General features: G+C 35.9%; 1 protein-coding gene across 13 annotated transcripts in view; it reads left to right on the forward strand.

Moving 5' to 3' along the window:
- The window catches only part of fryb (furry homolog b (Drosophila)), a 117,431-nt gene that overhangs the window by 98,247 nt on the left and 4,292 nt on the right, over positions 1–14,892 (forward strand). For 9 of the 13 annotated variants that reach the window (XM_073915006.1, XM_073915000.1, XM_073915002.1 and 6 more), the window contains 10 exons: positions 112–186; positions 1,691–1,858; positions 4,649–4,864; positions 6,516–6,662; positions 8,535–8,695; positions 8,779–8,989; positions 9,646–9,795; positions 9,911–10,009; positions 12,199–12,282; positions 13,330–13,440. In XM_073915006.1, coding sequence (XP_073771107.1) covers positions 112–186; positions 1,691–1,858; positions 4,649–4,864; positions 6,516–6,662; positions 8,535–8,695; positions 8,779–8,989; positions 9,646–9,795; positions 9,911–10,009; positions 12,199–12,282; positions 13,330–13,440 — 1,422 coding nt within the window. Of the gene's footprint in view, positions 1–111; positions 187–1,690; positions 1,859–2,437; positions 4,865–6,515; positions 6,663–8,534; positions 8,696–8,778; positions 8,990–9,645; positions 9,796–9,910; positions 10,010–12,198; positions 12,299–13,040; positions 13,059–13,329; positions 13,441–14,892 lie in introns of those variants that run through there. The other 4 variants (XR_012386453.1, XR_012386454.1, XM_068218606.1 and 1 more) reach the window with 3 other exon arrangements.

Below are 14,892 nucleotides of genomic sequence, written 5' to 3' on the forward strand. Positions count from 1 at the left end.
AGGGATTCTTTTAGGTTGTACTAAACTGTGATGAAAGTCTTAATGACTGAAGATCAATGTATTCTATCAGTGGCTGCTTTTTTCAACCTGTAGTTTCTTTTTCTTTCCCAGAAGCGAACGAGAGAGAAGCTGGTGAATGTTCTGTCACTCTGCGGACAGGAAGTTGGGCTCACCAAAAACCCATCTGTAAGTACTTAATGTGACTGCTGTTCCTAGAAAGACACTCATTTTAGTCAATCATTTATTTACTAAACAGGGCAAATTACAGCTAGACTGCAATGCCGTGAATACAGGGGTTTCTGCAGGTGTTTTCTACTGACAAAGCACAAACACATCCGCTTATTTCTATTAGGATGGAATCATAAATCTACAATGAAATATTGTGCTGCATCTCTGCATTCATTTATTTTCATTTTTTTATTACAAATTTTTCCACTATTGTCTTAAGTAAATCTGAAACGTTTTTGGTCACACTTTACAATGAGTTTTCATTAGTTATTGTATTTACTAACTCATGAACATGATCATGTAATCATAAAATGATTAAAAAAATCTCTTGCAATCTGATCGAAATTTCATTCGGTTCAACCACAAACTGATCAAGGTGTTTATATGAAGTGAAGTTTATTTATAAACTAATTCTGAGAGGATCACATGCTTATGATTGCTTGCAGCTGGTCCCACATTATTCAATTTATGATTCACCAATCAGACGATTCCTACGACAGCCATCCAAATGACAGCCATCTTCATTTTGAAGAATACGCCTCTTCCACCCCTACTCCTCCTCCTTACCTAGATGGCTGGCACGGTGGCCCAGTGGTTAGCACTGTTGCCTCACAGCAAGAACGTCACTGGTTCTAGTCTTTACCAAGCCAGCCGACGTTTCTGTGCTGAGTTTACACGTTATCTCCATGCTCATGTGGCTTTTCCCCAGTTTCTTCCCACAATCCAAAACATGCAACCTAAGTTAATTGACTAATCCAAATCTGCACCATAGACATGCTCCTAGTTAGAAATTATCTCTTAAGAGCAATCACTATCTGTTCATTAGCTACTACAGCAGGGGAGTTCTCGAGATCTACCCGAGCTCAAACACCACTCTCGCCTTGCAAACGGGAGGGAGCACCGGGCTTGAGGATCGCATGAGCTCAGGGCTCTCTCCCGGGACATCATGCCAAACAAGCTTTATGATCAGTGGTTCAGCGTGTGTGTGAACTATTGAGCGTTTTTAAATCCAATTAAACTGTCAATCTGATTACAAACAGATTATTTGGCTGCATGTAAACATAGGCAGTGTCTAAAATGTGTTGTTCAAAGATCTACTTTTTCTTAGACCCTCCTTTCTAAGAGCCTCTGATTCTGCTCAAAAACAATGTTTAATTTAGTTTAAAAACTTTATTAATCCTCTTAGGACAATTCATTCTGACGTGGTGGTGCTTCACATACTGTATGACAAGAATGACACACTTAATACAACACTTAACATCAAGTACACAAACAAAAACTGAAGAAAAAAGAAAGAAAAAGAAAATAATAATAAATTAAATAATAATAATAATTTATTTTTAAAATTATGTTGCATGATTCATTAAAAAAAATTCAAATACTTTTCATCACTAATTTTGGCTTGATTTGAACACTTACTGAGACTCTTCAATGCCTCTATCGCCATGTTTATCTGTCTCAGGTGATCTTCTCATCCTGTGGCGATCTGGACCTCATGGAGCATCAGCCCAGTCAGGTGTCATCTGAGGACGGGACCCGCGAGGACACTTTGGACGATACCACATCAGAGCAGCAGTTCAGAGTCTTCCGGGACTTTGACTTCCTGGACGTAGAGCTAGAAGACGGAGAGGTCAGTAACGATCAGATGTTATTACTGTATCATTGTTTACATTCTGATGTGTTTCAATTAAACTTCATACACTGTTAAAAAATGAGATGTAGTAAATTTAATTAGTACTGTTATTTATAATTAAATTGATCAAAAATGCCATTAAAACATTTCTAGTTTTACAGACGATGTCTATTTAAATTAAGGTCTTTCTATTCGTCAGAGAATACTGAAGAACGATGTACTTTTTGTATTATTTAAAGGTAATATTTATTTAAATATTTAATATTATTATAAATATGATAAATCAAGAAGTGGTTCTTAATCAAAACTTAAATCAAATAATTTCTTCAAAATTGTATTACAATAGAGTAAGATACAATTCCCATTGCTACTAACAATAACCCAAGCTGGTTGTCTTGCACCTTTCTTTCTTTTCTTCTTCAATTATTTCTTTCATGTTTTCTGTGGATGATGAGATGATACTATTGCTGATCAGAGACTGCCTGAAAAGAGCGTCCATTGCTTTTCCTCTGGTCTTTCTCACTGTTTGACTAACCCTCTCTCTCTCTCTCTCTCTTCTCTCCTGTGCTGCCATAGGAGCTGCAGGTAAGAACAGCTGTGTTAGCATGTGATCTGATTCGCTTTGAGAATGATGTGTCAGTCATTTAGACCTTCATCCTTTCATAGGTTAAAGAGATTAGTTTGATGTGTGAAGTCATATTTCATACAGTAGAAATGCATGTTAGCAGCATCTCATACCAATATTTTTGTTTCATTCACATTCAGCCATTTCTTAGTAAGAAATAGTAAACTTACAATTCTGGAGACACTTGCAGGCTTAAGATCCTTAAAATCAGCTTTCTTCTTCACTTCGACTATAAAGGAGGTTGTTACTTCTTTTTCATTTGCAGAGTCAGAAATGTTTTCTAATATTGTATTTCCTGCATGTGTTCTTCATCTGTGCATGATCAGTTAGAACAGTGGGTGTGATTTTTATCAAGTAGAATTTATTCAATCCTGGATTGTCATCAATTATTGTTAGCTATTTTATTAATGGGTGTTATTTTGCCAAGTACGACACGATCCTAGATTACCAACTATGTTAATTGCAGAATGTCATTTTGGATCGAAAATGTAATCCCCACCCCTAAACCCAAACCTTACTGTAAAATATTCCCAAAATCAGAGAGTAATAATAGTTGGATAATAATAATGTAGAAGCACATGCCTTGCCTACAGCACTTATTCATTGTTGCTCTTATAGTTGTGTAAATTGCTACCTTGTCCTCGTTTGTAAGTCGCTTTGGATAAAAGCGTCTGCTAAATGACAAAAGAAAAAGAAAAAGAAAGCACATAACCTGATCTGTAAGACTAATCACTCTAACTCTATTATATTATATCAGTGTTTCCCACACATAGACTTTACCTGGGTGGCCACCCAAGTATATTTAGTGCCACTTTTTTTTTTTTTTTTGACTATTATTATCATCCTTTTACACTTTTATTGTATCTGCCCAACATAACCAAACATTCGCGATTGATTAAGTAGTGAAATATCTTCTCTTGTTTACCCCTTTTATATACTGCTCATTCTGTGTGCTTCAGTATGGTCAACACTGCTGAACTGTCAACAGAGACAACAGATTGTCTCACGTGCTTTGCAGACCTACAGAGACATGCTTTTTTGCGTCCGACCAGGGTTTCTAAATCTACTAAAATGTCCGGGATTTGGCTTTTGCTTTTTCTTTTTTAAAGCTGTCATTAATTCTATGCACACAGCCACAAAAGAAACATTAAATAATTAATTCTTTAATCTAAACAACTCAAAAAAAACTTTACTAAACACTCAGAGATGATAAAATTACATCTAAATTGGCTGAACAATGAACAAAATATGTGTACACCGTTAGAAACAGTTAATCAACTCATTTGCCTTTTTAAAAATAATCTACACATTTTATTCTTGTAATTATTACACATTTTTAGAGATATTGTCTGTTTTTGTTCCATGTGTCATTTATTTCTCATTTGCTGTATATTTTATTAATATTGAATATTGATGATGTATTGATGAATATATTACATATTTTATTCATCTGAAATGCTTTGGTAATATTGTACAAAATGGTATGCCAATAAAGCAACCTGAACTTAAATGAGATAAAGAGAAGCAGATTTGACCTTTCAGTCATGAAGAGCATAAAAGAGAAATAGTGGATTTATTTATTTATTTATTTATTTATTTTAACTTTAACCCATTGAAAGGAAACAAATAAATAAAATTTGTTTAATAATAAATAAAAATATTATAAAAAATCAATTCAGGTTTTGATTGTCACATATAGGTGACTATTTGATGTGGGTAACAGGTGTGGTTCAATCAGGCTACCACCGCAAGTATATTTCAAACCTGTGGGAAGCACTGTACATATTATCTACAAATATGCTGATCTCGGAGCATCATTACTGTTCCAAAATGTAATCCGTACCTAATCCCTACCCCTAAACCAATCACTAACTGTAAATTATTCCCAAAATCAAAGGGGAATAACAGTTGATGTAGAATTACATAACCCTGACTAACTGTAAGCCTAAACTAAACATGCACTGTAAAGTTATCCCTTAAATCTGTTTGGCTGATTTGGAATGTTGTTCCAGGATTAACATAGATGTTGATTCAGGAACATGTATTACTTGGTAAAATCACACTAACCTTATGTCTGCTTCCTGGGGTCTGAGATGGAGTCTGGAATTGTGCACGTTATTGCATATGGCTGCTAAATGAGTGCTGTGTGCTTGTTTTAACAGGGTGAGAGTATGGATAACTTTAATTGGGGAGTACGCCGTCGCTCTCTAGACAGCACAGACCTGACTGAACTTCTGGAGGAGAGCCAGCACTCTGACATCACTCCCTGCATCGGCATCGGCATCGGCATTGGTCTACACGACCCCCAGCGGGACTCTGATGACTCTTCTGAAGAAGAGTCCAACTCCACCAGCCAGAGCCTCTCCCACTCTCAACTAGTATGTGCTTTTCTGTACATCCACTCTATTCATTTATTGTTTTTGCATATCTCTATCTATCTATTGTATCTAATATACAGATGAAGTCAGAATTATTAGCCCCCCTTGTTTACCTTTTTTAACGGAGAGATGATTTTTTTTGTCAACACATTTCTAAACATAATATTTTTAACAAATCATTTCTAATAACTGATTTATTTTATCTTTGCCATGATGACAGCACATAATATTTTGCTGGATATTTTTCAAGACACTTCTATACAGCTTAAAGTGACATTTAAAGGCTTAACTAGGTTAATTAGGATAATTATTCAAGTCGGTAATAAGGGAAATAACTGTATAATGATGGTTTGTTCTGTAGACAATAAAAAGTGGGCTAATAATACCTTAAAATTTTTTTTTTTTTTTATTAAATACTGCTTTTATTCTAGCCAAAGTAAAACAAGTAAGACTTTCTCCAGAAGAAAAAACATTATCGGAAATACTGTTAAAACTTCTTTGCTCTGTTAAAAATTGTTTGGGAAATATTTGAAGAAACCAAAAAAAAAAAAAAAAAAAATCACAAGAGGGCTAATAATTTTGACTTCAACTGTACACATATAGCTATAACTAACTGTATAGTGGAATTACCAACCTATGTCACACATGACGTCCCATAGGTTCAACTGCACATAGCGGTTGCAAAAAAAAGACTGGTTGCAATAGCAAACATGTCGTATTGTGCTGTAGGATGCAAAAATCGAGTCTAAAAATAGAAAACTTAATTTTACCGTACACCACACTGCTTTTAATGCAAACCGCAGATGTCTTTGGCTAACAGCCATCATAAGAGCTGAGTGGAGCGAGAACCTAATTAAAAAAGCTCGACTCTCATTTTATATCAGGTAAGTTCACGCTATTCTGAATCATACACATTACTCGTTTTTGATTGCAGCAATGATTTCAGCAAAAGCAGTTAACTATGGTGAATTAAAATCTGGACACTGAATGCTTAGAATGAAATGTAAACATGTAAGTTCACACACTCTGCCGTGCAGGTGCAATTCGCTGTCTGAATGCTGTTGTTTTGCATGCTTGGCCATTTCGTCTTACCCAATATCTGTTGGGAGAGTGCTATTGTAACAGAGGCCAGCTAGTGAGTGCTGTGCAGGTAAACCTCACTCCTCTGATCTCTGAAGGTGCTCTAGCGACAGATACTAGAGGCCATGGTTTTTAGTCTCCTTGGTAGAGCAACCGACTCCCATGTGGAAGGTTGCCGGTTCGATACCAGCTTGGAGTGAGTTGGGTGGCATAGGACCGGGGGTGTTACACTATCGCAAATGGACCTGTCAGACAAATGCCGCTCACTTTAACATTAATTTTGCCGAATAACTGTGCTTATCACTGGGTGACAAGCTGTTATAATAAGCTGTTAGATTATGCATAAAGCATTATGAAAAATAATATATATAATATTTAATCAATATAACTTATTTCTAATACAACAACAAACTTCGTACCGCATCGGATGTCATTCCCTCGCTGTAAATGCTAGCGCTCCTGTTTTTTTTTTTTCTGCATCTGGTTTTATCCATCCAAACCGTACACACATCCATCGTTTGTCTTTCATTTTGACCTGATGTTAGTTTCTAAATCTGATTTTTTTTTTCAGACGATGAACCTATCCCCCTCAGAGGACACCAATCATACAGACTCTTTGTCAACTTCCTATGACACCACGTCAGCTGACCCAAATTCCCTTAATGCTGCAACACCCTGCCTGGGAACCTCTCTACCAGATGACCACATCATCCCGCCGGTATGTTTAGTCTTAATGTAAATTTCATGTCAAGTCCATGAAAATGTCTTCAGAGCGCCCAAATAACATCAATCCTACAGTAAAGGTTAGATGTGTTGACATACTTTACAGTTAAAGGCAAAATGATCAGCCCCCATGTTAAATTTATATTCTTTTTCAAATTATTCCCAAGTGATGTTTAATAGAGCAAGAACATTTTGACAGTACATTTTTTCTTCTGAAGAAAGTCTTATTGCTTTTAGATTGGATGGAATAAAAGCAGTTTTTAAATCGTTAAAAATGTTTTTCCCAAATAGCTACAGAACAAACCCCTGTCCAGTGATTTGTCTAGTTAACCTAGCTTGCGTTGGAAAAATTAAGACCCATTCCAGGAGTCTTATTTCAAGCAGAATCCTTTATTGAGGCGTGTTGGTTGTTCTGCAGTCAAACAGCGCCTTCAAAAAGTTTATGAGTCTGCAAGAGCCTACAGGAGTCTCTTAGGTCCCGTTTACACTAATATGTTTTAGTTTTAAAACTCGTAAGTTTTGCTAAGGTTAGGCCTAACAAGTTGGTTACAAACTTACCAACTTAACATACACTAAAAATGTTAAGCCATCGTGTAGCTACATATTTACGTATATGAACATCATCTACACTGTATGAGTATTAACAACGGAGCCTATAACATTACTGGCTCCATTCTTTCTTCGAAAAATACGAAATATTCCTTGTCTCTTTTACTGGATATCAGTTTTATTAATAGTTAAATAGTAAAATATAAATAGTTTATACAATATAGGAAATAAAGGCAAGCAATCAGTCAAATGTGCAGAATCAGTGTACGTGGTTACATTAATTAATATATTAACTTATCTTTGCACTCAGCCAAAACACCTTACCTGAGAACAAGTAATAGATTTAAAAGACAGAAGAGTCGTTAGATAGAGACAAGATTAAATAAATATCATGTTTAACAACTATAGAGAAATTAGATCCTGTAGTAGATCCTTGATGAACTGTCCGATGTGCGCTGCTCTCACATGGGGAGCTGTGCTCAAAGCACCTGCTGACTGCTTGGAGCTCAGATGTGCACATACACAGCAGCTCATAACAGATTGTGTGTGGTTACGTGATGTGGGTTTTCAGTGGTATAGTGTGGACTGAGAGCTGTTCAGAAATGCTAGGTGAAACCCCAGTGTGGACATGGATTGTTTTTTTTTTTTAACTAAAACTTATTAGTGTAAAAAAGGCCTAACAGAGACAAGAGTAGTCTGAAAATGAGTCTGATTTGAGACAGAGCTGTCCTGTCTATATTATGTTTTATTGAGGGGCAGTGTATAGAAAATGATCATGACTGGTTTTAATTGAAAATCTTGTTTTAGGGTCATTTATTGCAAAGATCTTGAGGTTTCACCTGCTCTGACTGGCTTGAATCGATCACGCAAAGACAAAGGCATAGTCATTATGACCCTGCTTTTCGCATTTGCATCACTTTGGCTCAGCCAATGCTCAGGAAGCAAGAGGTTTTAATGTTCCTCACACCTGGGCTGCTACAGTTTCGAATAAAATTATATAATTAAAAACCAAAGAATATATATTTACATATATTATTATATAAATTTAAATTTCCCACACTAGTTAACCTAATTAACCTAGTTAAGATTACTAGGATCTTGCAAAATAACTAGTGGAGAATTTTGTTCTGTTATCATGGCAAAGACAAATAAAATAGTTATTATTATAACTAGTATGTTTAAAAAATGTATTACTTAGGAAATATTTGAAAAGAATTCAAATTTCACAGGAGGGCTAATAATTTGAAACGTAATTTAAGACTATAAAATAAAACATTGAGGAGAGAAGATCAGCAAAGTCTCTCTCTCATCTTCACAGGTTTTACCAGAAGACGAGGAGTCAAATATCCAAGAGGACGACATGCCATTCGGCGTGAATGATCTGCCGATGAGGTTCGACTGCGGCTCTAGCACTAACCTGGACCTTCCTGCAGAACTAAACAGAGCTGGAATCAACCAGAACCCAAACTCCCTGCCCAGGTACATACAGAAACACTTTTCTAGAAACCAAAAAATGCTTACCTGTATGGTTATTAAAGACATCATCATTTTGTTTTCCATAGCTACCATTTTGGGGAGGACCGAGATGATCTGGATGAGCTGGGCTTTCCTCCTCCACCCTCCCCATTTTTCTCTGCCATTTTGGCAGCGTTTCAGCCTGCGGTGTGTGACGATTCAGAAGAAGCGTGGCGGAGTCACGTCAACCAGCTGATGTGTGATACTGATGGATCTAGCGCTGTTTACACATTCCACATCTTTTCTGCCATGTTTCAGGTAACATTATATACAGTTGAAGTCAGAGTTATTAGCGCCCCTGTATAATTTTCCCCCAATTTCTGTGTAACGGTGCGATGATTTTTTTTCAACACATTTCTAAACATAATAGTTTTAATAACTCAACTCTAATAATGGATTTATTTTATCTTTGCCATGATGACAGTACATAAGATTTAACTAGATATCTTTCAAGATGCTAAAATTAAGCTTAAAGTGACATTTAAAGGAGCAACTAAATTAAGTAGGTTAATTAGGCAAGTTATAATTAGGCAAGTTATTGTATAAGGATAATTTGTTCTGTACACAATCAAAAAATATCGCTTAAGGTGGCCAATAATATCAACCTTAAAATGATTTATAAAAATTTTTAACTGCTTTTTTTCTAGCCGAAATAAAACAAATCCGACTTTCTCCAGAAGATAAAATATTATAGAAAATACTGTGAACATCTTAACTCTGTTAAACATCATCTGGGAAATATTTTAGGAAGCCACAAAAAAAAAAAGAATTTAAAAAAAATTCACACGAGGGCTAATCATTCTGACTTCAACTGTACACACACAGCTATCATATTTGGATATGTCAGTTCATAATAACTTATACAAAAATCCATCAACTTATGATCAATTAAACAATTGTCTTCCCCTCTACAGAACATGCAAAATAAGTTCTGCTCTCTGACCAGCGATGCTTCCACTTACCTTGGAGAAGGCCTGAGGGGAATCGGGTCAAAGTTTGTGCAGTCATCAGATATGTTGGCCCTATGCTCAGACTGCCCTATGCTGTATGTGGATGCAGAAACGGTTAGTAAATAATGAAGTCCACGGCTCGATTCTACCTCCATGACTAAAAAATTATTGGGAAAATGATTGTGTGCATGAACTTTTTAAATGTCTTACTGTATATGTGCTCTTGTAGATTGTTTCTTATGGGCTTCTAGAGAAGATGAAGTTCAGTGTTCTTGAGCTGCAGGAGTATCTGGACACATATAACACCCGTGAGGAAGCAGTTGTCTCGGTAGGTCATTCAAGCCGGTTTAAATCAGCCTATTGGCAGATTATTTTGCTTGTTTTATGGAAAAACTCACTTAATTTTGACGTATTATGTCTGAAATCAAGACAATATTTTTTACTTATCTCTTTAGTTGTCTAGATGTAAGAATTCTTAGATTAGAAACAAGACAAGAACTAATGAAGTAAAAAAGCTTTTTTTGCAGTGTAGAAAACCACACTGTATCATTTTTAAGACCCTTTTAGCTTTAATGTTATTTATTTCTGTGATGCAAAGCTGAATTTTCAACAACAAATACACCCTATTATGGCTCGTTTCCACTGACTGGTACAGTACGGTACGGTTCTGGTCAGTACGGGTCACCTTTATCAGGCTTGCTATTCCACTACCAAGGGTACCCTTTTGGTGGGCGTGGTGTATGACAGAAAGTTTCGGTCGACGTCATGCTCGCTAGAGAAAATGTCTACAGTAAAGCTGCACAGGTCGCTCACATATCATATGAAAAGCAAGCACTTCTCACAAAACAAATGCTTTACACACATAAATACTTCTGTATAAATGTTTATTACCAACTTTTCTATGAACAGGAGTTGATTATAACTGCAGATCAATGACAGTGCAAAATAGCCTACTGTAACAATGTAATTATATAAAATAAATAAATAAATGAACATATATGAACACATACAGACACTTACAGTCTCCGATATGTTACCAACTACAGAAAAACTACACACATCATACATTTAGTCCTTAATTAGGTTTAAAACAACACAAAGTATAGCCTACAGTCATCTGTGTCTAATCTTCAGCAGCACACGTAAACTCTGTTAGAGAGTAATTCCATTATTCCCAGTTCATATTAGTCCTAAAGGTGATGATGAAAATTAAAACAAGGCAGTTTGTTCACGTTTGCTGAAGAAATAACGTGCTCCTTTTTTCCCTGGCTTTTTGTCCGCTCCACTCTCGCGTTTGTCCTTTTCTTTCTGAATGTGTCATTCTCGTGTTTGTCAGCTTGTCACGGGATCGGGTTTGCAAAGCATGTCAATAATCAAGCGCACATTATTATAATTAGCTCAAGAAGTTTGTTATTTCAGATATAGATGCGTCATTTCTCTGCCTCAGAAATCAATCTAATATGCTAATTTTGGTAAATACACTGATACTGTTTTGCATACATTGCATACTGTATTCAGAATTTTTGGATAAATAAAAAGTTAAAAAGAACAGCAAGTAATTTAAGATTATTTACATTGTACAATATAAACTCTCGGGCCACTTTATTAGGTACACGCTACTAGTACCAGGTTGGACCCCCTTTTGCTTTCAGAACTGATTTAATCCTTTGTGCCATAGATTCAACGAGGTACTGGGAATATTGCTTAAAGATTTTGGTCCATATTGACATGATAGCATCACACAGTTGCTGCAGATTTGTTGGCTACACATCCTTGATGCGAATCTCCTGTTCCATCCTCTACTGGATTGAGTTCTAGTGACTGTGGAGGCCATTTGAGTACAGTGAACTCATTGTCATGTTCAAGAAACCAGTCTGAGATGATTCACGCTTTTTGACATGAAATGGGTACACTGTGGTCAACAAGGGATGGACATGGTCAGCAACAATACTCAGATAGGCTGCAACGTTGAACCAGTCTGGCCATTCTCCTCTGACCTCTGGCATCAATAAGGCATTTGCGCCTACAAAACTGCCACTCACTGGATATTTTCTCTTTTTCGGACCATTATCTTTAAACCCTAGAGAGGGTTGTGCGTGAAAATCCCAGTAGATCAGCAGTTTCTGAAATACTCAGACCAGCCCGTCTGGCCAACCGTGCCACGTTCAAAGTCACTTAAATCACCTTTCTTCCCTATTCTGATGCTCGGTTTAAATTGCAGCAGATCATCTTGACCGTGTCTACATGCCTAAATGCATTGAGTTGCTGCCATACTGATTAGAAATTTGTGTTAACAAGCAGTTGGACAGGTGTACCTTATAAAGTGGCCGGTGAATGTGTTTATGCTTAGTGGAAACAAGGCACCACTGAAAGCACATTTATAAGGTAGTTTGTGCTATGCATATGATAATTTTGCAAGTTATTAAGGCTTTTGCATGATGGATGTTTTAAAATAAATACCATGAGCTTACACTGAAAGATGTTTCTTGCTCATATCCTCTTCTCATCTTTCAACAGTGGTTGCAGAACTGTAAGGCCACATTTCCCAGGTTTCCCGACGATGGAGTGATAACCTGTCAGCCTGGAGACTCAGAAGAAAAGGTGAAAACACCTGTCTGTGTTCACTCGACATTATTTACATTAATCTAATTATACACAGTAGTTTCTAATAGATTAGAGTGGGATTATTGAGTGGGTCAGGTGGCCATATACTGTATACACTATCATTCAAATGTTTGTGGTCTGTGAGATTATTAATGTGTCTTTCTTTATTTTGAAATCATACTCATTATGGGTGCATTTATTTGATAAAAGTAGAGCAAATAAAATTTTATTGATTTTATTTCCTTTTTTATTAATATATAGCTTAAAATAAAATTATAGCATCCGTTACGTCCTGTTTTAGTGTAGTTTTGATACATCAGATACTGTAACATTCTTATGTGCTGATTGGCTGATATTTGTAAAATATATTAATACTGGACAGCATTTAAAATATATATATATGTATAAAAAGCTGTTGTTTAAAATCATTTGTAACATTATCAGTGTCATTTTCAATTTTCACTCATTGTAATGAATCCCTGCATGACTCCAAACTTTAAAATGATAGTGTACTCTATATACCAGTGCAGTCCAATACAATTTCCTTACACCTGATTTTCTTGTGCACTTTCACCTGTTCTGCATGATTTATACGGGTTGCTTCTTGGGTTGAATCTGACTGGCACTAATCCTCTAATTATGTTAATGGGATTTCTGAGCTGACGTTGGGTCTCACAGATTGCATGCTGGGAATTAATGCTGTCTATTTCTCCCTTGTCAACTCTTTTCTGTTTTATGACATGCTTGCTCTGCAGCAAATGGAAACTCTGGCTGTAAGTTTGAAACTGAGAACCGTTCTCTTTCTTTGTCTTCTGCTTGAGCGAGTGTTTTATAGTTTAGTACATGCATTCAATTCAGAGCGTTTATATGCACATTCCTACACAACCTTAACCACTTCTATTATTGAAATTAATATTTTAATTGTTTTTGTGCATATAAACACCCTCATTGATGTATATTTGAGTTGTGTATTTACTGTTTGTGGCTGTGCATATGTGTGATTCCTTTATTGTCATGTGACTAAACTATTCATATCTTCCACAGCAATTGGAGTTGTGTCAGCGACTATACAAACTTCACTTCCAGCTCCTTCTGCTGTTTCAGTCCTATTGTAAACTTATCGGACAAGTGAACACCATCAGCTCTGTGCCGGAGGTATACTCTTTTGAATGGTTTTTAAATTTGAATCAAAATTAATGGTCACACTTTATTTTGATGGTGTGTTTGTTGAATTTAAGTTACATTGCATCTACATGACTAATTCTCATTAGATTATAAGTAGACTGTTAGGTTGGGGTTGGGGTTAGGGTTAGTGTAAATTGAAATGTACTTGCAAAGTTTTCTGCAAAGTCAGTTAATTGTCTGTTGAAGGAGCAGTACCAACAGATATTAAGCAGACAGTCTACTAATAATCAAGTGGACCATCAAAATAATGTGTTACAAAGCAAATTTTTCAATGTGAGCAGATTTGGAAAACAATTATTTGACCACCAGTTTCTTTAGATTGATTAGGTATGGTTAATGTATAGTGTGTGTCTTTTTTCTACAGAGATATGATTACATTTATTCCAAAAATAAAATAATATTGTCATTAAAAACTTTTATTTTATTTTATAAATATAATAATAATAATAATAATAATAATAATAACAACAACAATTATTATTATTATTATTATTATTATTTATTTTTGTATATCAGCTTCAAAACTTTATTCTCAAAGAAAAAAATTAAGGATATAGCAGAAAAACAGTTATGCAGACGATATAAATGATATATTCATTGATTCATATGGCCTAGTCCCTGATTTGTCAGGGGTCACCACAGCGGAATGAACTGCCAACTTATCCAGCAAATGTTTTATGTAATGTTTTATTCCAGCCACATCCCAGTAGTGGGAAACACCCTTACAAGTCAAGTCAAATCAAGTCTTTGTTTATTGATAAAGTGCTTTTTAAAAACAACAAAGCGCTGTACACACATACACCGCCTAAAACAAAGGACAAATACCACAGACATAAGACTGTCAAATGGTATTAAAAGCCAAAGATTAAAATGGATTTTAAGACCAGATTTAAAAACAGACAGGGTTGTGGTCTGCCTAACATGGAGAGGCAAATTATTCCCGAATTTGGGGGCCACCACCGCAAAGGCACGGTCCCCCTCCTTGTGCGTGGAACAGCCAAAAGTAGCTGATCTGCACATCTAAGTGCCCTTGATGAAGTGTATAATTGAATTATTGAAGACAAGTATCCTGATGCTAGTCCATTTAGGCATTTAAACATCAAAACTAGAATCTTACAGGAAGCCAATGAAAAGAAGCCAGTGTGGCTTTCTGTACCATCTGCAGACGAGTAAGGGAGGCATGGCTCATATATAGAGGGCATTGCAATAAGCTAGCCGAGATTATTGTAGCCGAGCCTTGTCGAGTTAAAAATATGTATAACCCTTACAAAGTTGTTAAAAGACAGAAAAGACTTAAATTTGGCTAACTGCCTCAACTGGAATAAAACTAGCTTTAATTACTGAATTGATCTGTTCATCCAGTTTAAAGTCACTATCCATAATAACATCCAAGTTCTTTACATTAGATTTTACAAAAGGATT

The sequence above is a fragment of the Danio rerio genome, chromosome 10 (genome assembly GCF_049306965.1).
Source record: "Danio rerio strain Tuebingen ecotype United States chromosome 10, GRCz12tu, whole genome shotgun sequence".
Taxonomy (NCBI): Eukaryota; Metazoa; Chordata; class Actinopteri; order Cypriniformes; family Danionidae; genus Danio; species Danio rerio.